The sequence below is a fragment of the Hylaeus anthracinus genome, unplaced genomic scaffold, assembly GCF_026225885.1.
Source record: "Hylaeus anthracinus isolate JK02 unplaced genomic scaffold, UHH_iyHylAnth1.0_haploid 12000, whole genome shotgun sequence".
Lineage (NCBI taxonomy): Eukaryota > Metazoa > Arthropoda > Insecta > Hymenoptera > Colletidae > Hylaeus > Hylaeus anthracinus.
Genome location: NW_026534347.1, coordinates 5,855,072 through 5,882,311, shown reverse-complemented (window position 1 = coordinate 5,882,311; position 27,240 = coordinate 5,855,072). Strand labels below are relative to the sequence as shown.

General features: G+C 40.1%; 3 protein-coding genes across 7 annotated transcripts in view; 1 reads left to right on the top strand and 2 right to left on the bottom strand.

The window, feature by feature from the left end:
• The first annotated feature begins 3,528 nt into the window (after positions 1 to 3,528).
• The window catches only part of LOC128890126 (GPI mannosyltransferase 2), a 112,778-nt gene continuing 89,066 nt past the window's right edge, over positions 3,529 to 27,240 (top strand). For 4 of the 5 annotated variants that reach the window (XR_008460555.1, XR_008460556.1, XR_008460554.1 and 1 more), the window contains exons 1-2: positions 3,529 to 3,737; positions 20,575 to 20,757. Coding sequence is in view for 1 of the 5 variants with exons in the window: in XM_054148351.1 (XP_054004326.1) it covers positions 3,971 to 5,428 (1,458 nt within the window). In the remaining 4 variants the exon portion in view is untranslated. Of the gene's footprint in view, positions 3,738 to 3,853; positions 5,578 to 20,574; positions 20,758 to 27,240 lie in introns of those variants that run through there. The other variant, XM_054148351.1, reaches the window with a different exon arrangement.
• Positions 5,543 to 10,331, bottom strand: LOC128890120 (probable ATP-dependent RNA helicase DHX34). The gene is made up of 14 exons (XM_054148342.1): positions 9,376 to 10,331; positions 8,930 to 9,303; positions 8,721 to 8,853; positions 8,502 to 8,650; positions 8,194 to 8,426; positions 7,932 to 8,118; positions 7,667 to 7,861; positions 7,384 to 7,593; positions 6,946 to 7,314; positions 6,706 to 6,881; positions 6,512 to 6,622; positions 6,324 to 6,445; positions 5,994 to 6,252; positions 5,543 to 5,912 (listed from the first exon to the last, which is right to left on the bottom strand). The coding sequence occupies exons 1-14, from the start codon at positions 9,953 to 9,955 to the stop codon at positions 5,636 to 5,638; spliced, it is 3,375 nt and encodes a 1,124-aa protein (XP_054004317.1). The 5' UTR covers positions 9,956 to 10,331; the 3' UTR covers positions 5,543 to 5,635.
• The window catches only part of LOC128890119 (uncharacterized), a 124,476-nt gene continuing 108,933 nt past the window's right edge, over positions 11,698 to 27,240 (bottom strand). The window contains exons 4-8 of the mRNA XM_054148341.1: positions 15,890 to 16,105; positions 14,190 to 14,350; positions 13,887 to 14,098; positions 13,272 to 13,547; positions 11,698 to 12,993 (exon numbers count right to left, since the gene is read on the bottom strand). Of these exons, the coding sequence (XP_054004316.1) occupies positions 12,797 to 12,993; positions 13,272 to 13,547; positions 13,887 to 14,098; positions 14,190 to 14,350; positions 15,890 to 16,105 (1,062 nt within the window). The 3' untranslated portion in view covers positions 11,698 to 12,796. The remainder of the gene's footprint in view (positions 12,994 to 13,271; positions 13,548 to 13,886; positions 14,099 to 14,189; positions 14,351 to 15,889; positions 16,106 to 27,240) is intronic.

Below are 27,240 nucleotides of genomic sequence, written 5' to 3'. Positions count from 1 at the left end.
TCGGGTGAAAATAAGGGACTGGAGGACTTGAAAAATGAATATTCTTTGGTTTTCATTTGTAACATCTCTGTGGTAGATAAGAAACCAAATAATCTACATTATTCAAGTCTCACCAAAAGTTGAACGACGGAAGAATCGAACGAGTTCGTCCTCTTTTCCACGAATCTAAAGTTAACTTACCCCAGATAAATTTTTCAAAAGGATTCACGGTTAACGAAGAGCAATAAGATAAAATAAAATAAAGCTGTCCTATCTTGAGCTCAACAAATCCCATGAGATAGGTTGATAAACGAAAAAGCAGCGAGAATAATATTAATCGTGGAAAACAATCGGAGTCCAGACATAATTGCGAAGTACTTTAAAGGTTAGTATCCTCTAATTTCCCTGTAACAGCGCTGTTCTCGCGGAAATTCATTGGAACAACGTCCTCGTTTGAAAACGTAGAAAGTACTGTCATAGAAGATATATTAAATATCATTGTTCCTCGATAGCTATTCAAGATAAGTCATTGCGACGTAACTATTTCGATGTAAATATGCTGCGATCAAATTGCCACGAATACGGTTCGATTTACAGCGTCAACGATCGCCAAAGACGATCGGGCGTTCGAATTGGATCCGGTTGTCTCGGCTTTTCTCGGACATCGTTAATGAATTACCGTGGATAATTAGCGAGTACCGTAAACGTGCGACAAAACGAGACGCGTGGTGTTGTCGTAGCTGATGATGTATTAGGATATAAAGTTAGAGTTTAAAGCGTTTGTAGGGCATCGTCTATGTAGAAACTCGGATCGTGAATCTCTATTGAATCTATGCTTTCGTGCGTAGTAGGGTGGGCCTTGGTGAAAAATTAAAAAATATTTGTTTTTTTACTAGGAGATTGATTACAATTTGAGATCGATGGGAATTTTATATATTACTTAATTACAGGTCTCTGAATTTTTCTTTTTTTGTGAAGAGTATTGCGGGAGAAAAATTATAATTACCTTTGTAAAAAAGGGGAGAAGGTACCAGTGGTGAGCTGAAAACCAGGAAGTGTCCAAGGATGGAAACATAAGCAACGACACGAGAAAAATTCGATGATCGCGAAATAAGGCCCACCCTGTTGCCTGAGCGTGAAGATTTGCCGATGAATAAAATCGACGTTACAGTATATGATCATTTCACGGACGTTTACATTATATCGTTTTACATTGTTGCATCGTTTGCAAAATCGGGCAAAATTCACGGGCAATGAGACGATTAGAAAAATACACCAGCACAGCTGCGAACCTTCAAAGCAAAGTGTTTTTAATGTTAAAGACAGTTTTTACTATTAAAGTGTCTATTACAGATTAACATAAAACAACTTTTCGTCAAATAAATTTAAACGTCGTCTAGAGTCGAATTTAACTCTTTACCAGAAAATTGAATCGCAATTTCAACAAATAAATCGGCTACTAATGTGCTAAGTAATAAAACAGTAAATAATAGAAATACTTGAAAATACTATGAAATAGTAGTACGAATAACCAAATTACACCGACCAATATCTAATTAATTTTAATCACGCTTTACTTCAAGGCTCGCACCGTGCACCCGCACGGAAGACAATCAGAGAGGTGAAATGATGCGAATTTAAGAATGACACGCCGTGCTTTTCCGCATTCCCAACGTATTCTCAATCGACGACGAAAGTGACTGAAGGTTTTGCCCGAGGTTCGAACGACGTTCTCGGTACGAACGGCACAATAGAAGAAGCACAAAGGTATAATTTTGTCACTGTGTATTTTTGATACTACGTCGACGACTTCGTTAGGTCCGCGTCGAAATGTAACGGACGGCAGACAGTCGAAACGTGATTTCAGTTTTTTCTTCGGTGTTCGCCAGGTGGACGGGATAAAACGTCATCGAAACGAGCGAAGCAAATTAAAGCGATTAATTACGACCGACGGGCGGCGGCCAGAAACGTTCTTATGTGAATGTAAAACTCTCGAAGCGCAACGTGATTATTCTCTGTACATAAAATAGAGCATAAACTTTTTATGTATGACCTCGTGCTCGTGTCGCGCCAGCGTGTACGCCGAGGCCGACGCGAGGATCTACGAATATTCTAAAATAAATATCGTCATGACTGAACGAAACCCTCTCGTCTCTCACCCTTGCGCACACCCTCATTTAGGATTCTATTAATTATTAAGGACATTCGTAGGTGTTGTAAAAAAATGCTTTGCAATTTTTAAATTAAATCAACCACTACTCCTTTGAATTTATAAGTATGTTCGGTATAAACTACCACCGATAGGAGCTGAATTTATGAAGTATAGATAGACTTCTATTCAATTGAAATCCTACACACGTGAATGCATTTTTACGAATAGAATTATGAATTATTTAAAGAAAGCGAATGGCTTTAGTAAATTTCAAACTCCTCCGCGAGAACAAAGCCTGAACAGCAAACAAAAAAGGTCCCTCGACCCATTTTCTTTCGAATTCCAGCACAAAAGTGTGATTTAGTACTCGACAATGTGAGACGTTTACTCATACTTCGTTAAAACAACCTTTGTACACCTCGTTAAACGGAAGAGGGTGAGGTTGTACGCTGTAAAACAAATGCCAAGCAAAATTCTCCCCTTTAGAATACTTTCCGAAGCATCAAATGGTGTTAAGTGCATACTAAAGAATTAACGAGAACAAGAACTTTCACTGGAGACTCTCTTTCAATATTTACATGGCCATCAGTTTCGCGAAAGCACTGCTCTTCTCGCAGTCAGGTGTAAAAAAAAATGGATCAAGAGGAATAAAAGATTGAAGCGTGAAAGCAGTGCCTTTACACCCCCATTTTACGTTTTGAAAGTGAATTGTTTATAATGTTGTCAGAAAGTCCTGTATTCACTATTGAAATATCATGAAATTTGACTTAACTTTAAATAAATACAATGTACATATTTCTACAATAATTTTACTTGAATAGACAATCGGAGAGGGCTGATAACAAATCCTCCCTTTATTCTTGTGTCATTTTAAAAACAAGTCTTAAGAGAAGGCATCAATAACAAAGTAACAAAGATGGATTTATAAACTCCATTCATTTAGTTTGCCAAATAACGTTTAAGATCGTAATTTAAACAAACAAATTGTTGACGAGGCTCTGCGCTTCAGCACGACTACAATATATTAGTTAATAAGTCAAATTTATCATTTTTATGAATAGAAATTTAATAAATGAATTTAGTGAACAGAAATTTGTGATCCTAGGTATATATTATTATTAATTATTTATTTATTATAGGAATTATTACCGACCTTTTGATTAGTGGCGCCATCGGCGGGAAAACGCTCAAGTTTGTCGTGAAGCTAGTTGAAACTGTTCCCGCTAGATGGCGTATGATTTAGTTTTAGTGGCGCCATCAGTGGGAAAATGTCCAAGTTTGTAGTGAAAATAGTTATCACTCTTTCTGTAAGATGGCACCACTGATACCTTTTAATAAATTATTCTTTAATTTTTTATAAATAAGTAATTATTACGACTCTTTTGCTTTATAACACTGCACTATATTATTTCTACAAGTCAAATTTATCATTTTTATATTTTCACGATAAACTTGGGCGTTTTCCCACCGATGGCGCCATTTTTAGTATGCTTCAGTTGGCTTCAGTCATCAGCTGTTATCAGGAAGTGATCTTGTGATTGTTATATTTGTGAGCGAAACATTTATAATTTCACCCGCATTACATGTACATTTCCATTCATAAGAGGTAATTTTTTATATTTCACAATCAGTTATTATAAAAGGTTCATAATGTATGATTAAATAGTCTAAACCTGTATAGATATATTATGTTGAGGTTATGTATTTGTGTTATTCTTCTAGCTTTACAGTCTTCTAAAATAAAAATGATAAGATAAGAGAGCACAGGAAACCAAGAAGAATGTATCACATTTATTAGTGGAATTGGAGATATTTTCATAGTATAGTAATCCCATAGCAATGCACAAACTACGTAAAAAAGTTTTTAGGTTTGCAATAGTTAGTAGGATAACAGTTTTGGTTTTACAATTCATGTTTAATCTTCTATGCCCTGATCATCATGCAGATGCATTTAGGAGTCCTATTGATAGTTCTGAAAGTGTTTCATTATTTGATAATGTAGTTACATATTTATTTGGTGGTCTCACACGGTGGGATGGTGAATACTTCATTCATATTGCCAAATATGGTTATACATATGAAAATACTTTGGCATTTTATCCATTATATCCCTTATTAATTCGAATTATTGCTACTTTTATAAGAAAGGTATTCTTTATTTTCAATACTCACAGTTCTGTAATCATAGCAGCCATATTGATTAATATCATATGTTTTATAAAATCCACTATTATATTTTATGATCTTAGTAAAATAATATTAAGAAAGACACATCTAGCTTACAAAGCAGCAATACTTTATTGCATAAATCCAGCTACCATATTTTTTTCTGCTGTTTACTCAGAGTCTTTGTTTGCTTATTTAACTTATTACAGTATGTTGAAATCTATTCAATTAAATCCACTTGTGTCCTTTCCAATAGCATTATCTATTCTTACAAGATCAAATGGTATGGTTAATATTGGTTTTCCTATATATTTTGGTCTAAAAGAATTATGTCATAGTTTTTCAACAAAGTATGATCATTTTTCAGTGAAGGCACTAGGTCAATTTTTATTTCTAAAAAGTACTTTAAAGAGTGTTTTATTAATGTGTAACATACTAATTATATCAGTAGCTCCATTTATTTTATTGCAAATATATAATTACATTATATTTTGTATTCCACATTCTAATCAAACATTTATTCCACAACATATTGAGGCTCATAGCAGAATAAATAATTTAGTATTACCAGGTAGTGATAATGTTGAATGGTGTCATGCTAAAATTCCAATAGCATATTCATACATACAAAAGAAATATTGGAATATAGGCTTGTTCAATTACTATGAACTGAAGCAAATACCAAACTTTATTCTAGCATTTCCAGTATTGAGTATTATGATTACATGTATTAAAGAATACTTTTTTGAGCACAGAAAATATTCTTGTGCATTAGGATTTGTTAAAAATGCTGTTGGTAAAGAACTTGTTAAAACACAGAAATATCCAGCTGAAATGTTAGTGTTCATTATTCATGGGTTATTCTTGACAATATTTTGTATTTTTTTCGTGCATATTCAAGTAAGCACGCGTTTAATAAGTTCGGCAAGTCCGTTAATATATTGGTATTGTACTTTAACTATGCAACACGTATCTCGCGATAATGATGACACGGCATATGAAAGCGAGAAAAACATGTTTTTTTTTATTCCAAAGACATATTCTTTTAAAGATAAGGTTATCTTATCCTACTTTCTAGGATATATAGTCTTAGGTTGTTTTATGTTTCCAAATTTTTTACCATGGACATGATTTATATGTACATTATATGAATAATAAATATCTATTCAAATGTAAAATTTATATATTTTGCAATAAGGAATACAATTTAATGTAAACAGTTGTAATACAATAATAAAAGATAAGTAATAAAATGTTTATATAATTAACTCATTAAAATATAAAATACATTTTTTATATACAAATTTTTAATTAAGACTATGCTTGGTACGAAAGAGATTATTTTACATGTGTTTTCTTATGTTTAAGTATTTCAATTGGTGTCAGGTATAATGTTTGCGCACAATCGGGACATTCGTATGCTTGGGCGTTAGGTTTCCGCTTCACGCTTTCGGGATGTTTTTCAATCTCCTTTGTATGTTGTTGTTTACACGATTCTTGATGCTGTAACTTTTCTATGCTAGTAAGAATTGCTTGCATGTTACAGTTTTGACAATTCCATTCCGTTTCCGACATTTCGATAAAAAGTTTATCGCTCCATTCCGTTTCTCTCAAGCTACAAAAAAGAAATTGTAATTGTTATATTTTATGATTTGCAATATGTTTGTATTAGAAATGTAACTAGGAATGATTTTACCAATTATATGTAATTATGTTTGTTACACGGACTCCTCCTTTAGTTGGGTTAGGGATCACCGTAAAATCAGGTTGAAAAGGATTTGGATCTATGGATGTATCATTTTCTTTACATCCCAAGTACATGTTCTTAAGATCAGCGGGTAAAAGTCGCTTTATTGTATATGGAATTGTGGTGTGCATGTATTCAATTAATTCTTTAGTAAGCGTGTATTCGATTTCGCTAAAATCTTGTTTCTCATTGTTGCCACTATTGGAATCTGAATAATATTTATAGTATTTAATAACATTGACGAACCATTTTAAAACATTAAAAAAAATGTTTTAACACCTTGTAATTGTTGATTTAATAAAAACTCCCACTTATTTCGTAATTTGTTAGCTTTCATCAATAAAGTTTGACCACTGTCGGGTATAGGAAATTCTAACGCTAACCACGAATCGCATACTATTCTGCAAAATAAAAAAAATATTCATACAAGTAAAATTGAATATTACATATATATTATATATACTTACATCGAAAATGTACTATTTGTGTCAATTTCACGTGCAAATAAAAGTAATGTTTGCGAAGCGGGCATTCTAAGTGTATTTACTAAGTAAGGTTTTGTCGTTTCCAGAAGAGATCTATTAATTAAAACAAAGTCAGTATATATAATCAGTTAGGCTAACAATTAAGTACTAATTTCAAATATCATTGGAGGACTTACAAATATGTTAATATGGTATGTTTTGAACTAACGGGACCTTTGCTTTTAAATCCTGGTATTGATACAATATCAGGTTCCTCCAATTGTAATACTTGTGGATGATTCCCGAAAAAACTCATTGGATGTAAGGCAATATATGGTTTTGCTTTTGTATGAAATAATTGCTCACTTGTTGACTGTAACATTTTATATTATATATCGGTAAACGATAGATTTAATATATATCCATAATAATATTACCTTGCAATAATTGAATTCATCAGCACATGCAAATTGCGGGTATAAACCGCTACATAATATTATTTTCAACATCGTCAAGTCTTTGTAACTACATGCAGTGGCTGCTGTCAAAAGACTTTGAACTTGGTTTGGATCATTTCTCATTCGAAATTCAACATCTTTTATGTCGATTTCACCATCGTCGCGATCGTCATCATCTATCTGTATATCGAACGATTCTACCTTTAATTGTTTTCGTTTTCTAGGTGCGCTTTGTTTATAGGTTCTTTTTAAGGATTTCAGAAGCTTTAATTCCCCATGTCTTATAGCGCGTTCTGCACTAGTCATGGATGAATCTGGCCCTGGAAGACTTTTTAATAAACTGCAATCCTATAAATTGTAAACAATTATTTGTGTTGAACAATTAATTTTTTCGATGTTAGAGAGATTTTCGTTAACCTGAAGCAACTCTTTAAATTGAGTCCTCAATTTTGTCATTTCGTAAAATCTTTGTTCTTCTAAACCTCTTCTTTTACACCATTTTCTACTGCTACTTCCGCTACCCCTAGATTCTTGTGAACTTTGTTGTTTTACTTCTAACCATTCTTTAAACGCGTTCAGTAGCGTTATTGGATCGCCATGATCAGATTCCAACTTTTTTCGCGATGTCTTTACAACATTTAATCAATATGTTATAAATGAAATTTGAAAGAATTTTAATTTAGAGGTCATGTTATATTACCTCACACTCTGAATCTCTGTATGCTCTATTCGTAAATGGCGTTTGTATACTTAAAGCAGCAGCTAGCGATAATACTGGTTCTACCTGATGAAAAATTGAACCCATTATTAACATTTTCCCAATTGTTATATCAACCGGAAGACGTGAAAGTGTTTTTCCAATGCTTGTTATTTTTTCATTGTCAGTGAGTGCACCCTGAAAGGAAGAACGCCAATTATTTTACTTGATTTGATATTTGATAAGAATTTAATGAAAGTATACTAACGTGATCTTTTAAAGATAATATAGAATTTTCTATGCTTTCTGCGGGTGGTGGTTCTATAAATGGAAATTTCCGTGTATCTGGAAGTCCCATTGCTATCATTTGTAATAGTAAAGAATCTAAAGGTACACGTTGTAATTCCGGCGTTGAGTACTTTTCTAAAGCCTTGTATTCTTCTTCTGAGTACAACCTGTTACAAAGTATTTATGTTCTATTTTAAATTACTATTATACCAAATTAAGAAGCGTGTAATTTATTATAATACCTATAGCATACACCAGGCCCGGTTCGACCAGCTCTTCCTTTCCGTTGCTCGGCACTGGCTTTACTAATCCAAAATTCCTTAAGTCGTTGCATTTTACACGACGGATCGTAACTCATTTCTTTTACTTTGCCGCTATCAGCAACAAATCTGATTCCATCAATCGTAATAGAAGTTTCGGCAATATTAGTAGATACAATGCATTTTCTTACTCCATCGGGAGCATAATCAAATACCTTTAAAAAGGGGATAAATTTTTAATAACTAATACATGCTTTTTGAAATACTAGTATATATTCACGAAATTTTACTTTATCTTGTTCGCTAATGGATAAAGTGCTATGAAGTGGTAGAACAATCCAATTATTTTTTTTTTGGCTGTATTCCTTAGCTGCATCTACGACTGCGGTAATTTCACTCATTCCGCTTAAAAATATTAATAAATCGCCTTTTTCATCCACTAAAAAAATGTATTGTTAGCATAATACAATCGGAAATAAAATTGTATATATATATATAATATCCTTTACCTGGATATTTTTTATCAATTAATTGCATTATTTGTATATAAGGGCTTGGATTGAATCTGTCATTTTTATATCTAATATCTTCTATTGTGACTGGTCTGTATAATAACTGAATTGGATACAATCTTCCAGGAACCTAAGTGCATAAACAAATTACACATAGGTCGTGATTATTTATTACTAAAATTAGTTTTGAATGATTGTAAACATACCTGTATTACTCTAACATCTTCTTTGGCAAAATAATTGCTAAACAGTTCAATGTTAATAGTGGCAGACATAAGTACTAATTTTAAATCATGTCTTTGATTAATAACACACTTCATGATGCCAAGAAGGAAATCTCCATGTAAATGACGTTCATGAACTTCATCCAAAACAACCACATCATAAGGCAACAATTCAGATTCTCCAGATAACTGCCTTAACAGCAGACCTTCTGTTATGAAGGTAATTTTAGTGTCTTGATTTCTTTGTTTCTCAAAGCGAATTTGGTAACCAACATCTGTACGGTTCTCTGTCAGTGTTTCAAAAGCAACACGTTTAGCTAAAGATATACATGCTATTCTTCTGGGTTGTGTACATGCTACAAAAAATGATTTATTAATGGAATAAATAAAGTTTATAAAAGGACTAAGAATAAAATAATTGTACTTACCAATTTTTTGAAAACCTGCTCCATATAGATATTGAGGCACTTGAGTGGATTTTCCACAACCAGTATCACCAGCTATAATAACTACTCTTTCTTTTTTTATTGCTTCAATTATCTCATGTTTGTATTGATTAACTGGTAAATTTGCTTGGGATTCTCTGAGCTTTTTCAATTTTGTAAATTTTTCTTTTTGTTTAAAATCCAAGTACAAAACAATTATGCTTTGAAATTTTAATAAGTTCTGTTTTGTTAAGATTTCAACAGATGGAACACGTGCAAATAATTCATTAAAACTGAGACTCAGTTTAAAATTTATGCAATGTGATTTGTGATACTCTTGTGGTACACCAATGGTGTTCAAAGAAAAATTAGGCGAGGCATCAGGAGTATTTAATTTCTTTTGCAAAGCTTCATATTTACTGACAAATTTCCAGAAATCTTCAGTGTCTTGTACTACATTTGAATGTCCCGAAAATGTTTTATTTAACTCGTACTTGTATTTGCTAAAAGAAATGTTCTCGTAATCTCTATCAGATTTATGATAGGTGTCTCTTTTTCGTTTATCATCATAGTGATAACTCATGTTTTGGAAGTAAAATATATCGAAATATATTCATAACATAACCTTAGGGATATTTTTATGACGATTTGCCGTGATATTCTTACATGATACAGTATTAGTACCACTTTTTATTTATTACATATTTATTGCTACGTTCGTTTACTAAGTTCTATTAAAGTCTATTATATTTTTTACAGTACAAAATACCGTGATGACCTTATACCTAACCTTTTTACAGTAACATAATATGAGGCAATTTGTTCTTGTATTAATTTTTAATTATTATTGAGTTTTTAAAAACAATTGCAATAAATCGTCCCAAAATTGAGATGAGACAAAGAAGACAATAGTTAATGTATTGTTTATTTTGACAGCTCAATAAGTCCAGTTTACAACATCACGTGTTGCTTGAGGGGGGGGGACATTATTTTCAAAGCGCCTCTGTTGGGAAAACGCTCAAGTTTGTTCTGAATAGTTCATTTTTCAATGCTGGATAACATCGTTTACATTGTGTTTTACCGACATTATGGTAATATACCGATTATGTCGGTAAAAAAGAGCGCAAGTGGCGCCATCTAGCAGTGAAAAAAGGAACTGTTGAGGACAAACTTGAGCGTTTTCCCGAGAGAGGCGCTGACCAAACTCCGAAAATTAGTTCGACCTTTTCACCGCTAGATGGGTATCGAGTCGATTGACAAAAACCCGCGAAATTATGAATTGTCTTTTATATTATCAGTTCATTTATGTGTACGGAATACTTTTACAAAGATGTTATTTAAGTTCTGATTAAGGAGTATCATCGTGAAGGTAATTACTCAATAGTTTAGTAAAACGGGGTTAAATTTGAAATGCAATTCAAGCACGAATTCATACATGGTGAATTCATTGTAAATTTAAAATCGTCTTCCAGAGTTGATCAACTTTTGAAAGAATTGGTATTTTTAATAAAAAAATTCAATGTTTAATTAAGAGTGCTTTAGAGAGTAATGTATTAGAGTAGTATAGACATATCGTTCACTGTTCTAATTACAAATTGTCTTACCTTTATCTTAACTGCGATTGTGGGTTTTTATTCCGTGTAATGTTATAATAATTGATGAGAAGGATAGAGAGAGAGGTGATAAGTATAAATAATATGAATTATTATTCCTTAGCTTTGTATAATATATGTATATGTACTGTGTTATCATGTTGCATGCTGTTATAAAATATATGGAATACGTATGACATTACGACGTTTGATTAGTACTGAAAATATTTGGTATTATGCTCATTTATTTATTTCAAGTTAATAACTGTGTTACAAAATATAATTCATTCTGGGACTTCCATCTTTAAGTATTTTAACATTTTTTTCTTACATGTATGAAGAGATAATAACTATGTTAATAGATAATACAAACTTATCAATGGATCAATATAAATTGTCAATATATCCATGATATTTACATGCAAACTATAATTGTCCATATATACATATAACGTAAATAGCACCAAATAGGAATGAAAGTTGTAGGCGGTTCAGTTGACGACTTATGTTGTAAAAAAAAAAAATTTATAAATTCGTAGAGTTCATGGTAGGGTATCACAGCAGATCGAATTCTATACCAGGGGAATCTTTTCACTGTTGCCGATATAAATATATTGTTTACGTAATTGTCTCGATCGTTAAATAATTTCCCCTGTGACAACGAATGCATGTCTGTGATTAACGACAAACCGAAGAGAAAGATTAAGTGGAGAAACAATAAAGCGAAGTGAAGGTAGTTAGAAATAAAGATTATTATTACAAATATTTACAATTAGTGTATGTAAGTAAGATCGGGTTGATCTATGCACAATAAAACATTTAGAAATTATACATAAATGCTAATTATCCTCTTTTACAACATGATCGTTGCGACACAAATTTAAAAAATATTTTTTTTACTTTCACGCTATTACACTATAGCTTAACCTTAACACATATTACCTGTTATATTTGTAGATTAAAATACCTTGCACGTTCAGAAAAATTTTGATTTGTCTTGGAACAATGTGTATACACTTAGCAGAACGGAAATGGCACTCTGATTCACGGTGAACTGAAATAAATTTCTTCCGTTTTCATAAAACCACACGCTTTCGTACGTTCACAATTTATCATGAACACATTTGTGGAATGTTTTTCGTTAACTTGAATGCGGTGTATGAAGTTGCTAGACGTCGTCGTATCATGCACGTCGCGAGAGAAAGACAACGTAATACATCTTCCTTGAATGCGTTCTCGTCTCACCCAGCAAATTTAAATCGTTAAATTTGGCAGAGAGAAGGCTCGATTATCGAAAGTAGTATACACCTTCGAGGATTTTAAGGTGAATAACGAAAATCTGTGTTTCATTCAAGTTTTCATATTCCATCCATATCTTCATTGGTACCCTTCTTATTTTAATCGAAATTCGTTTATTATTTCAGAAAGGAAATCCTTCGAGAAAGGATGCGATGTTAATTATAGGAAACGAAAACATGTTTAAACAGGTGTACATATTTAGTCGATTTTACATTTCCAAATACGCATGTGGCCATAATTTGTTCATAGATGTGGTCGCGACACCGGCGGATTCTCCGGTGTAATTAAAATTTACATTGTTCGCGATTACAATAGTCGCGTTCTAATCTTGGCAAAATTTTTTATTCGGTTAATAAGATTATTAATTCGTTCTCGATGCGTTGCATTGTACATTAAAAGAATAGAGGGAAGTGGTAATAGTAGCCCGTACAATTCCTCGCCGCTTTTAGCGCTGGATAGGTGACGTATTAGATCCCTTACGATTACGAATTACTTATGAAACTCAAGACTAGCATTGATCAATGGCCTCCTCTTCAAGCTCGGGAGGATTTCTTGCTCTTCAGCTTGAACCATCCCGCGCTTTTGTTCGGATCGCGTGGAACAGACGTGGACCTGCTTAGTTCTGGTTTCAAATTTACGCCCCGTGACTTGGTGGCCAAAGATTCCGTGGAAACGGTTCTGTCCACCTTCTGTTTGTCCTTCGATTTCAGCGTACTGCGATTGATCGTGCCTGGAAATTTGTTTATAGAGTAGTTACAAACGATCGAGAAGTTCTAGTGCTTCGTTGTGTGCAGAAACAATGGATTGACTTGGAAACGTTGGTAGTTAGGAAGGAAGGGAGTAAGTAGCAAGGGAAGTGCATCAAAAGTGCATCAAGTCCTTTCAAATGGAGGTGACGTTAATCTTGTGTTATTCAGCATGTGTAAATTTCTGATTAATTATTGCCAGGCTCCTTATTAGTCATATCAAGAGGAAGTTTTATCGAATGAATAGAAGATAACAGTTTACCGGTTTTCGAGATATTGTCCTTGCTTCGTCGAGCGTCTTTTCCCCGACGACTTAGTGTCTCGCGACTTCTTTGTCTGCGCCTCATGGTCGCCATTGGCTTCGGGTGCAGTTGCTGGTCGTAATTTATTTCGAAGGGTTCCCTGTAGTGTCTCGGCTTCCACGGCGCGAGAACGCTCACGCTCCTCGATACTGTTCTCGTGTGCGATTGTAGGGGTCGGTTTAATTCCTCCCTGCTCGCCGCTCTGCGTCTTTCATTGGGTCCAGGTATCTCGCCCACTAGGGGGAAGAAAATGATAACGTTCAGGATTCACAGTTAGGCTATGACAGTTGAGCGAGGCAGACCCGTATATGGTCAATGCTTTACAAGCTCAGGAATGAAGAAACTTATTCTCCAATTTTCTATAAGAACATATTTCACACAAGTGGACAAATCTAATTAACGCTTTTCACTGAAGAACTAAAAGAATTAATTTTGAAAATTAAGTGTCAAAGAAAATTAATTTGAATGAAATTTAATCACAGTAGAAATTTTCAAGAGTATTAGTCTGGCAGTCAACGTGTTAAACGGACGTGGCTGACCACTGGCTCGGACTCGACAGACTTCAAAGGACTCACCCGTAGCAGCGTGGAGGTATACGACGGATCTCTGCGACCTCTGAGAGTTTTGGCTCTGCTGGCTGCTGTCACCTGTCGTACTTTCACCGGAAGACAACGCGCTCTCGGCCAGTCTCGGTGGTTTCCGTGGTGGCGACAGAATGCCCAAATTGTGGCGGCTGGAGTTCGTAACATCACGCCCTGAGCAGGCGTGGTCGTCGGCTCGTTTGTTTCTGGAACATAGAATTAAGCACGCATCGAGATACTGAACGTTCAACGTAGATTTCCGTTGCATCGCGAAGGGTAACGAGTACTTCAGCTCACCTGCGATCTCTATTGGACGAAACGGACTCCTGATCCGTGTCACCGAAGAAACGTAGGTTCTTCTGCACGGAGACTCGTTCAGGCGCGGACGAGGCTTCCTCGTCTTCGGTGCCAGTCGTCAAGATCTCGCTCTCCGGTATCCTGGGCTTCTTGTCCACCGCCTGCAACAACGAAATCGTCGATTATCGTAACGAATCAAGAAAACACATTTGCCATTAGCTTTGGCTCCCCAAATTCCATTTTATCTCGGTGTCCACGAAGATACAACGCTCTTCTCGAAGATGGAAACGACGATAGTGACGGAGAACAGGACCTGTATCGCGGTCGTCATCGATGGATCGAACTTGAGCGCGAGGAGGATGCGGCGTTACACGAAATACATAGGATAAAGCCGAGCACAAAGGTGTATTCTTCGCGCGCTGGAGAAAAATGGTTGGTTCCCGCTCGTTTCCATCCGTGGCGCCTTCATGAGTCATGATCCACCTCCACGGAACGTAAGACTCGTCCGATAGATCATCGTCCACAGCGAGATTCACGCGCACGCAATCATCCCGAACGGCCTCTATCGAAGTGGCTAGGATCGGAATCGGTGCCCTGGACAGAGATTATTCCGCGGGCCGATGGTTAGGCTAGCCCCCTGGATCGGCACTTAATCTCCCGATTAAATTAAACCACAGAGCGCGGAGTTAGTTAAGCATTTAATCAAACTGGTAATTGGAGGTTGTACTAGCCTAATGGCTCCCCTCCGTAGCGACCCGCGCTGACTGATGAATGCACTGGCTCACTCGGCTCGCCGCGTACACGAGATCCATTCTTCCGCTCGTTATCGGACGCGGCTCTACGAAAATCTACTACTTCCGATTTTTCGACCTTTCGATATCCCCCTTTTCGACGGAGGTATCCCGAAACTTTTTGTTTCGTGAAGTCAATCTATTTGTGCAACGAACGGCTTAAACATGCGTAATACAAAGTGGAGTAGCATAGATCGTGCGAACGTCGTCTGATCGTGGGAATAATTCTCTGAAATAAAATTCTTTCGCTAGGGGAAGGAGCGACCATTTTTAGCGAGGGTTCAGTTTTTGTTCAAACCGTATCGCGTCACCGTGGAGGCGTTTATCGTAGTATTATGCGCGGAAGAAACTTTCAAAGTCCGTTCGCTACAAAAACATCGCCCACTCGCTACCAGTTTCGAAGTAGTCGACAGCCTCTACGTTTGCTGAATTTGATTGCTTCAGAGAACCGTTCTCCGACTGAATGATGTCACGAACGAAAATACCTCGCGTCGCGTGCCTTAAACATTGAACGTTCTGGTGGTTTCTGTAAAATGGCATTGCGTAGCGATGCGACGAATTTGATTGCATACTCTCGTGGCACCTGCATCGATATACAGTCAGTCCTAGAAATATTCGTGGCCTCTGTGTTTATCGAAGAAGTTTGTCTGAATTAAATGACAATTATGTACATATTTATTGTAAAACATTTATTTGATTACGTCAAATTCATTATTTAGTTTAATAGAATTTCTTCAATAGACATAGAAGGTACGAATATATATGGAACTGGCTATAGGTGAAATGTGTTGAGTATTGGAAGAGAAGGAAGCTCCAAGAAGAGGGTGTAGTTAATCCAGCACCGCATTATACATTGGATACAAGAATAATAATTATAAATATAGATATCAGAGGGGAGTCTCGACTTACTTTCATGTTGGACTTGTTCTTCCTAGACAAAGACTTGAACCAGCCCTTTCTCTCGGCTTCTTGGCCCTGATTCTCCCTGGTAAGGGTGTTAGTCGACTCGCAGAAGGTGTCCTCGTCTCGGGTGAGCGTGCCCGTGGATCTGGACAGCCTCGTCGGCCTGGGAGGACTTGGACTGCCGCTGGGAGTGGATAGGCGTCTGCGTTGGCCGTACTCGTCCTGCAAAAATAAGAAAAATATATAAGATGTCACGCTGACGAAACTAAGAATTTCGCTGAAGAACGTGAAAAGTGTTGCCTTTGTTAAAGATAACAATTGCATTTCTACCGTGTCACTTTGTAAACTAAACCTCGCGATGCTTTTGTATAACATCAGACAAAGTGAAAAAAAGCAAAGTGCCGAAATATCAAAGTTGCTCTGGCATGATCAACGATTCAAACGAAGAGCAAAACATTAAGATCTTCGATGAAGCTTGCCGAGGAACAAACGGGGACTCATTGCCGAGGTAATCCGATCGGAGGTGAATCACGTGGGTGGTATAACTTGATTCGAGCATTGGTAGCTGGAGGGTTCGGTTCTTTCGTTCCTTCCAATTATTCCGTTGCCCAAAGTCGCGGGGGAGGGAAATTAGATAGAGATAATGACGGTTCCCGCGACCAGCTACAGGGGGATCATCCCGAGTCCCGATCATCGTTTCCATTCCGCTAGCAGGAGAGAGATCATCGCGTCGAGCCGTGCGCAAAGCTCTGAGGAACGGCGGGACGCGGGCAGACGCGTGTCCGTTTTATTCCCGGCGACGTCTACGTCGTCATTATTATTATCATGTTTTGCATCACCACCATCATCAACGCTGCCACCTCCGTCATTTACCCTTGGTCCCTCGCATGCATAACACGCCGGGAACGGAGGGCTTCGGGCGTTTTATCGCAACTCTGCCTGTTTATTCATCGATACTCCACAAAAGAGCCGGCGGTACGGCAAGTAGGCTAGCCAACGTGTGCTCTATCCGTGTTCCCGCTTTAAGAAAATGCTAGTCCTTGCGGAGGAGCATAATCCCCGCTGGGAACGGCCTTTTTTCTCCCTCGAACGGTCGAGGCCTTGCTGAATCGTGTTCGATTCCAGTCGATATTAATTGGACCACTTCGATATCTTCGACTATGACACAGAAAGCGCACCTTATCTGTATTTATAATGTGATCGGAGTAATTTTGGATTGGAGTGACACACACACACACACGCGCGCGCGCGTAAAGACGCTGCGCATATAAGTACAATGGTGAAATTAAGATGAACGTAATTCTTTGTACAAATTGGAGTGACACGGAACTATGATAATCTACGACGGACTTTCGTGGGTAACAACGCAGTGACGTGAGCCTAATTTGTGCTTTGGTTAATGCATGGGTGATATCAGTGTTATTTGACCTCCGAAGAAGCTGTAATGCCAGTGAGACGTCATTTTGATCGCAAGTTTTAAGAGAAATCCACGCTGCCCTCTGTTTCGCTTCGCATCTCAAGAAATACGTGACTCCTATACGCGCAGCATTCATTAAATTTTTCGAAATCTAACATCGCTCGTTGTTGAACCTTTTCATCGCAAACTCCGACTATCGAAAGCGCCATCTTTCGAAGCGTTCGCAAGCAACGCGTACCTCCGCAACCCTGTCGTCCATCTACGCCAACCTACGGGGAACCTATCGCTAGCCCAGCGCGTACATATCCTTTTCTGGTATAATTTCCTGTAAGGAGAAGAATTGGCAGTTGGAAAAAATCCTCGCCAGAGGGAAGCGAGCCGCGGCGATTCACGAGGAGGAGGAAGCTGGTAATCCAACAATATAAAAGCATAACTCAGGGGTTGTTCGGGTACGTTCCGACGGAGAGGCCTAAAGACGCTGCGCATCCGGCAATACACCTGCACTCGTTATATATTCCAGCAGAAGGGGCCACGCGGTGTTCGCGGCGCGGACGGCGCGAAGGACCGCGAGCTACGATCATGCGAGCCGGCGTATGCGTTACCAGCGGACCTTTCGATACGCAATATAATAACATATCGCGCGTACGCGGCCGTGGCCCGTACCCACCGCATAAACTCTTAAATGACTCACAATGAATAGCCCATATCGCGGAATCATCTGCATAGTACAAGCACGGCGCGCTTCCCTCGTACTCTCCATATATACGAGCAACAATATCCCGTATGCTTTCCATAACGAGTCGTGGCACGTACCGACGACGACGACGAAGGAGACGACGAGGATACGCGGGACGACGACGACGACAACGACGACGCCCGTGGAAGAAAAGGAGAAAGAGGACTCGGAGCAGGGGGGCTTCTCCGGTACCCTGGAGGCATTGTGACCCACGCACCGCCCTGTTAACTCTTACAGCACACCGCGGCACTGGTCTTCCTCCTCTACCGTTTTCTTTCCCTCTCAGTTCATTCTTCTTTTCCCTTCGGCCCTCATCGCACGGCTTCGTCCAGGCACATACGCGTTGCACGCGGCTACTCCCTCGCAGAGACGTGGGCCGCCGAGATTGGGCTAGGTCGGTTACGTTCCTAAGCGCAACTCGGCCGCAATCGGGCGCGTGCACACGCGTGCTGCCCGACGCTCGCGCGACGTCCCACTTCTCCATCCCCCACCAGCGCCATGGGGATCCTCGCGTGTGCACTCTTCCGTGTACAGGGTGGTCTCGATTGCTCCCAAATTCTGGTTACAGAACCTCGGTTATGCGGAGAAAATCATGCTTAGACTCGAATGCACGAACTCGTGGCTGAGCCCAGCAGCCTCCAACCTCCTGTACCTGAGCCTAGAAACTTCTAGCCCTTCGTAGCTGAGCCTAGTTTCTTCTACCCCTTTATTTGCACCGAATCCCAGATATTCGACAACCTACGATTTCTTAGAGACGCGATTTCCACAGCCACCTCTCTGCATACAAAAAGAACCAAACATTCTTTTCTTCTTCTATCGTTGCCGATACGAAGTTTGCGAGGTACCTGGCGGCCAATAATGGCGCGAACACCCTGTATGCATATTTAAGCGTGTATCGTAACAGGCCGCGGCGCTCTCGCCCTGTTCATCCTCGACGCATAACTCTGCAACATTAAACCGTCCGCCGTAGGTCAGCGTAGATTACGCATAAATCCAGGGGAGAGGCGATTTACGACGTCAACCGACACCCCTTTCAACCCCGCGGATTTTCTCCTCCTTTGTCCGGCCAAGCTTTTTGGCGGGAAGAAGAAGGAACCCATTAATGCGCCCGACTGACAAAAACAAATACAACTAGGAGAGAACTTGCGAGCAGGTTAATTGATTACTTTTATCGGGAAACTAGTCATTTCATGACCATTCGAATTGTGAATCATCGTGTTTCGGCCGAGAATAGTTTCGGATTCGAAACTACTCTGTAGTTTCTGATCACTGTTTCTTTTTTCTTTTTTTAACTGTATTAATTATTAGAGAAATCATTGTCTCGCCCTGCCCTACCAGTTGCGAATTATATTTAAAAGCATGGTGTCATACATGTCAGGAACGAAACGCATACGTTCAGGAAAGGCAGTTACTCCTAGCCTTTAATTGACTTACAAATTATCTTTATTTAATTCTTGGACACGAGTAATTTACTCTTGTGGTCGCCTGTTAGTCGTAAACACTCGAGCTCCAACTTTCTATTCGGACTGCCACACTCCCTTTACATTTCCAGTTTCAAACCTTGGGAACGTACCATATTTACATCAAAATGCCCCAACAAGCTAGGTTGTTGCAGAAGCTACGCGTAAAATCCCCGATAATCGTCTTTTCCCGCACACGGGCGAGAACTGGCCCCGAGCGCCGCGGGTCTTCCGATATTTACCCGCAGACTATGTTTCGCATGCACCCGGTACTAATACGGTAAGATCGACATTAACATCTGCGAGATTCTCATCATCGATAACACGCAACGAAGTGGTGCTGGAAATCGCCGCGTAAATCCTCCCAATTAAGCTCCTTCCCACCCTTTCGTACCAGCTCTCAGAGAATCGCACGCGTTTTAACGAAGTTGATGAGCATCTACGAACGTCGACGAATCTTCGCCCTCCTCGTCGTCCCTTTTCCACCGTCGTTTTTCCTTCTCTTTTCCGCGCGGCCGCGCGAGGACGCTGGCGTAAATCGGTCGCGGTAGCAAAAAACTGTTCATCTTAAATGGAATGTACGCAGATTGAAACTCTCTTCGCTTGGATCCCGCGGTTTTGCAATTTCTTTTGGAATCGGCGCGGCGAGAGCCGCTCGGGGATTGCGTCGTGGTATCGTAAAACCGAGCCATCTCTCCGAGTTGGAGTCCGAAGGGGGTTTTCTCATTCGCGAGACGGGGAAATTAAGGTGGTCTCGAGGGGATATTCTTTTTTTTTATTTGCTGGGAAACTACGAGTGGAAATAATTTTCAACTTTAATAGGAGATCATAGAGTATGTTTCGCGTAGTTTGACATTTTTCAGCCCTTCGTAATTCGACTCTATAAGGTGGCTAATAAGGACGAGTTAATAGTTTAAGGTGTGGAAACATCGATTTGGTTCTGTAGTACTTTTCTTCTCTAAAAATTCTTTAACCTCGCCAAACTCACGAATCCTGTTCAGATTCATTTTCACTCCTTAATAAAAAGTTCTGTCACCCATTTCTGTTGTCAACGTGTTGACGATGCAACGCCCTTCAGTTTCAGGAGTTGGAGAAACGCAAGGAAAACAGTGAAAGCCGACGATTCCCTCGAAGGGGAATAGGACAAGCCGAGAGCGAAACAAGAAGACGTGGAAGAGGAATGGGATCGTCCGAGAAATAGGACGCGTTCCGTATAATGTCGGCGCGATAAAAAGTATAATGAGAGGGGGATCCCGTCGCTGTAAGTACAAAGGAATATTACAGTAAGATCTGTAACGCGTAAAGCCGCAAAATAAACGAACCACGCGTAATGGGGTATCGGCACATACCCTGGCCACATATCGCGGTTCGCTCGCACACGCGTGTAACTGGGTAACCGCTGGCCAAACAGACCTGAAAGAAGGCCGTGAAAAAGCTGAGGAGATCCGATACAAGAAGCGTCGATCTTGGATATCGCCGACAGAGGATGGCACGCGGTTAGGGCTGTGGTATGCGCATCGGGTGAGGGCTCTTTTCCCATATGTTTACTCGTCTTCTTAACGATCGTTTTTGGAAAAAACGGTCTCGCGGTTGTCGGTTTACACCAGTGATTCCTAATGCTCTTAAGAGGGCTTGTTGTTTAGATTTGTAGTATTGGGCTTATTGTAGGGTTTAGGAAAGGAAACCTGACAGGGGTTTTAATCGTGAACAATCTTGTGGGATACAATAGGTGTTGATAGTCTATGTCGATTTAATTTAGTATTGTAATGCTTCTGCACGTTTTTAGGAGTTGTTTTTAGGTTCGAGTAACTCAAATTCTGAAATTGCAAGAGAATTTAGTGTAACTAGAATTATTAAGTTGCGAATCGAAAGTATCAAAAATAATATACATATGAAGACATACGTTCAAAGTTTTCTTTATGAATTTGCATATATGTACATCCGCAGTCTAATAATTAATATAGAATTATTTGTTCTGTTTAGAGAATATTTAAGAAGGATATTCAAGTACCATCAACTCCATTTGATAATAGTTATCCGAGTGACTGATTTAACAGGTCGCCTGTCCATCGAGTCGTAAACTCGTACGGCACATGTATCTGAAAAACCTGTTGACGAAGTGCCTTTGTTGCGTCACACAGTCGTAAGGATGCTCCTTTATCATTAATCATCGTCGATCCCTCATCGCATTCTTATCGCGATGCATCGCTGCTCCTACGATAAATTAATATCGTGACGGTCGAGCTGGATGCGGTGATCGGTAGAATTTATACACGATGTTGTCGTGCAAGGGTTGTACACAAACTCGGTGTATTTACACAACATCTAACCGAGTATTACAGCAGAAGAGTGGCAGAATAATTGGCAAGTTTGTCAGAAAAGTTTCGTTGAAAATTTCCCTGCGATTCACAGAAATTAACCCACGAGGATTAATGGAGTGCCAGGTCATCGAGTCAGGCTCGAGTTGATATGACACACGTCTGCTCGAGAATAACGCGCATCGTTTACGTTGCTTACTTTCGCGGCCTTTGATTGCTTAATTTGTACAGTAATAGGGTTTTTATAACGCGAGGTTGTAAACACGATTTTTTATTTGCGTGAGCAGGTCTTTATGGTTCCTTTATGGTTTCTTTTCACTAAGGAACATTAATAATTAATTTCAGGGATTAAATGTTAATCAAAACATATCTGAATAGAATTCGTAAATTTTGATGAGAATACAAAAATAAGTAACATAACAAATGTCAGGTTCTATATTTTCTAATTGTCTCGAGACAAAATTTCAACCCTGTAGACATTTCCATGTGAACAACTGTGACTGTCAAATTTCTCCAAAATCAAATCCACGTTCTCCCATGGGTGCCAACAGACCTCCCCGACTATCTGTCCCAATTTTCCCGAAGCATCTTTCGCGTAATATCAAAACAGACGTATGAAAAGGTGGATCGATCACTCCCGAGCATGATACTCGCTCGTAGGATTCTTGTTCTCGCGGACCGCAACAAGGTCATCTGCTCCGACGTCGGGGCCCATAGTGGCAACGCCAGACACGAGGTTTCTAGGAGGTTGGAGAGAAGATCGAGAACGCCGGTAGAAAACCGGATGCACACTTTTGCGTCCGTGTTGCACGGACCAGCGACCACCACCGCTGCCATTAATAATCGAAGGTCCACGCCGATGGGCGGGTGGGTGGCTGGGTGGCGCGGTTTACTTTCTTTCGAGCAACAATACTTAGGATCCCCCTTCTCGTCGCCCTTCGTGATACACTTGCTGTCAATGGGGCCCCGCCACGGGCATGGGAAAGTCCGAGTTCTCGAGAGATCATTTCGAGACTATTCGAGCGAATCGACTGGAACGCCCACGGATGGGTTGGCACCCTGCCCTGCCCGTGCATGTTCCCTTGTACACGTTTCGATCGTGTACAATGATCTCCATCCACGCTTATAATTGATGAATTGACACCGGGATTGGAAACGGACGGACGCGGCTATCGGGGATCCGCGATCGACGCCTCGAGAAACTTTCTACAGACCCGGACGAATGTCATTGAAATACGAAATAATTATTCGAATTAATTTGCGGTCTGTCCTCTAAGTAGACTGGGGATATTCATGCATTTCTAGGGAAACCTATGAAAACGGGCAGAAATGGTAAAGCATAAAATATCATTAATAATATACACATGTGTTACACGTGTTCGCAATTATTCAGTTTTTACATTCATACTTCACGTTTATTTCAAATAGCTGCGAAACAAAATAATGTTTGAAACGATGTAAAGAGTGCCCAGGCCTGAAGCTGTTGTGACTCGAGAGTAGAAGGGAATAAACTTCGAATGAGAGCGACCGCCTTGCTAGGTACCTCGCCGATGTCGATGAATATTAATTATTCTGATCGTGACGAGATTCCGCCAGTGTCCTCCTGTGCCTGAATAACCGGCTGCTGATTGCAGCCTATTTGCGAGTTCGCACGACTCTCCTCTGCTCGAGCATCTGTCCCCCTCTGTCTCGCGCAAACAACTCGTAATGCAACGTCGGGTAAATTGTTATTGACAATGTCGGGCCGCAGACTGTCGACTCATTTGGTTGATTTTCAACATTGTAGCCTCGCGAACCTTTTTGTGCCTTCACGCGTATTACGGGCGAGTATATTACTTTCTATTGTGAAAGAACGCGCGATTCCTCCTGGCCTGTTTGTCTTTTTTTCGGGGCGGGGGGATGCTGCGATGGAAACACATAGCGATTTATCCTGTATCATGATGTACGAATGTAGACGCGAAGAGCGTTGGTAAAGGGCAGATCGTCGCGATGGGCGTGTATGATATCACTGATTCTGTCTAAACGCATTCTCTACGTAAACCGTGTATTTTATTTTAGCGTTCCAATTTTACTATGACTTCGAAATTGATTCCATTGAATTGATTTACATTTACTGTATTTGTATAGGTGTCGACTGCTAGAAGGGTAGATCTAATTCCACTGGATGTTGGATTTCGTTTAGACGACAACGCAAATGAAAAATGGTTACTTTCAAATAGGTTCCAGAGTAACACGATTCAGAGTCCGTCGTTCTCACAGCAGCTCGAAATGCTCCCGCCTCGTTCCTCAGCGCGGCGTCCTCCTAACCACAAAACGGATTCTCATGGTACAATATCTTACCACGAATTTAATAGCGCGCGCACACAATAAGGGAACGAACGCAAACGGCGTAATTGTTAGGACGTTGTCATGCCGGGTTCCCTCGTCACTCTGCGTCGTTAACCATCTTGGAATTATGAAAAAAAAGAAAAAATAGCGAGTTCTGATTAATTGTGGATCCTAATCCGTGGTATACAGAGTATCCTCTTATTTGGAGTGCAGTGAACGGCTCAATAGTCCCTTTCAATGAAAGCGACCGACATCCTCTGAGTACTAGATCGTTACTTTGAAATATAATAATATCCATACGTCGTTTCGGCGTGTGCCCGTTAGGATTTATAGTCTGCGAACGATCGTTTCGTCCCCGACGCGACGTGTACGAACTGACCCGGTCTTATCCGATAGCTCCTCGACTATATAGATCGTTCTACCCACGCGTATGGAAAGCGGAAGGTATCAATGAGGATAGCGGGTTGCGATTCGAGGAACGCTCACCGCCGATAACTCTTAGCCCCGAAGACCTAAACAATGCCGGATATTCGTATCACTTGCGGGATAGTAGATAACCCCCGTGTCTCTCTCGGGCTCTCTCTGCAGCATGGTTTTTCCTCTTCGTCGAAGCACCCTCCTCTTACCAAGAGAACTTGCCGACAAGGCGGTCGTCGATTGCAATTTGCCGATACGATTCTACCTGCCGCGTTGGGCGCCATGTTTCCTCCCTTTCTCTCTCTCTTTCCACTATCTCTCGCCTTGTTCCTCTTACAAGTCCTCACCTGTCCCCGTCTCTGTCTGTTTATCTGTATCGTCTTCTTTCTGTTCGAGTTCGAGCAGCTTAAAATCCAGTCGAGGCCAGTCGGTTTGTAGTAGGTGGCATCGGCAGATACATCTTCTCCCGGGTAACTACCCGTTGAGCGTCTTTAAACGGCTGCGGGTCTTGTATGCGCCGACCGGTCAATACGTATCGGTGATCCTCGGCAGAGATGGCACCGTGTGTGCTCGCAGCTTAACGCCGCCGTGGATGAGACGAGATACCAACCAGATACAGTCCTTCTCGCGGCTAAGAGCGGCTCTATTACCAGCTGCTATCCGTGGCCTACGGTAAGATCTATCGATCTATGCGATAGTCAAATCTGGAGGCTCGGGAAATGGGTTACAAAGGATGGAGGAAAGGGAGACAAGGAAACGGAAGGAAATGGACTGGTGGAAGAAGTGGACGTATCCGATTTAACAAGACGAATAGTATTAACTCTTTCAGACCTGAATTATTTTTCTTCTCGTACTAATGTAATTTAATTGTTAGGGTTACTTTGGACTAAAATTAGTATGGAAAGAATAGAACGATATTCGCTCTAAATGATAGTGTCGGTAATTTTAACATTTTATGTCCTCAATATTGGACCAGGTCCAAAGGTCCCAGGTTAAGAAGATGACTACCTCAATGTTACAAGTACTATGTTTTGAACACGTCATACCTCGGTTTTCATCGCTTTATGATTCCAAGATGGGCGCGTCCTGGTTGGAATCCTAGGTCAAGGGACGGGGATCCCGAGCAGCATTCGTTAATGGCATAACTATTTCGAGAATCTCGCGATCTCACGGGTTGGGAACCTTTTAACCCCTTATCTGTCTCGCCCAACCGCGCTACGTCGGTGAGCGTTTAGAACTCTCCCGTCCAGTTCAGGAGTTGATGTTCCCTCGGAACGGAGTTTCTTACAATGCACTTCGTTGTTATTGTTATTGCGGCGTGTACATCAGCTTGGGAGTATAAACGATACACCGGCGGGGCCGTCCGGGTAACAGACTGTGAGAAATCATCATCGTGCCGAGGAAGAACGAGAGGAAGAGGACAGCATCGCTGCGTATCTTTCTCGTCTCGCCGCTGAAAAAGACATCAGAAGAGACGTCTACCCCTTGGAAAGGCACGCATGCCTCGGCTACGTCTTCTTCCTTTCGCTTTTGATCTGCTTTCATCATCGTACCGCCTACTCTAAATATCCCTTTAAATTTTTGTCTCTCTTTTACTACTTTATTTAAGGTCACATCAACTATTAGCTCATCCCATAATCAATGTCGTCTCTAAGTTTCTAAAATAAGTTAAATGTTATTGAATTTCTTCTGGTTAAAAAACGTGGTAATCACGATTAGGAGGAATCGCTTCATTAGCCACTTGTCGGTTTGTTTACGAGCGCGGGTAAAACGTTATTATTCCGAAATTGGACGGTTAATGAAAGCGCGGGAGGTGGTGGGAGGACGGCGGAAATAAGCAACGAACCTTTCGGGATACTAACGAGGCCGAGCTTGCGGTATTCCGCGTTTCGTAGTAAAGTGCAACCGTAATCCGTTTTTAGTGGCTCATTAAGAAACACGGATTTCCTCGAACATCGTTCTTTTCCGCGTTCCAGCCGCTCCAGGTATTCACAGTTTGTTACAGTCCGATCCTGTTCGAGTATAGTTTATTTGGAGGAGATACAAGTGAGGGGGCTCGGAATTAGCGCCTTGTAAAATTAAAATACAATCGAAGTTAGTTATCGACTTCAAGGAAAACAAATGTCAGAAGATAATGTTGGTTAGATCCATGATTGAGAGGACTTGGACTTAGGACTCCTATTTAATGAAGGCCAGTCTTCGCTAGCTTTTGAAATAATGTTAATAGGAATCATGTACTATCTTACGCATTTAAAATCAGTTTCGATCTAAATAACAAAGATTCTGAAGGATCAGGAATTTATTTATTCGAATAATGCCCCGTCAGAATTCATTCTTCTTAACGATAGGCCGGTGGAACGATAACGCAGCGAACTGTTTAGGAAGAACGTTTCCATGGGTTTGTGAGCCCTAGGAGAAAAATCGCTAAGGAAGCGTTCCCAATTTGAAACGGTCACGTCGTACCTACTGTTTATTCGCGAGGCAGCACCGATCGAGTGGAAACGTCCACCCTCCTGGCACGAAGCAGCAGTAACCTTAGTCGAGGATCTAGATGCGATCGTTACAATGTCGGCCGAGACAGAGTGGCGTGAGTCGCGGTCCCTCGTCGGAATAGATGTTACCGTCAGCCGCCACGAGACACCTCAGCGATCACGCGGAACGAAATCGTTTATTTACCGAAT

What these genes read in the sequence shown, in the direction of transcription:
- LOC128890120 (XM_054148342.1), bottom strand. Translation starts at nt 9,955, where the DNA reads ATGAGTTATCACTATGATGATAAACGAAAAAGAGACACCTATCATAAA. An exon ending in TATTATCTTTAAAAGATCAC is followed by an intron (nt 7,862 to 7,931) that starts GTTAGTATACTT and finishes TCTTCCTTTCAG; the next exon opens with GGTGCACTCACTGACAATGA. An exon ending in ATGAATTCAATTATTGCAAG is followed by an intron (nt 6,882 to 6,945) that starts GTAATATTATTA and finishes AAAATGTTACAG; the next exon opens with TCAACAAGTGAGCAATTATT.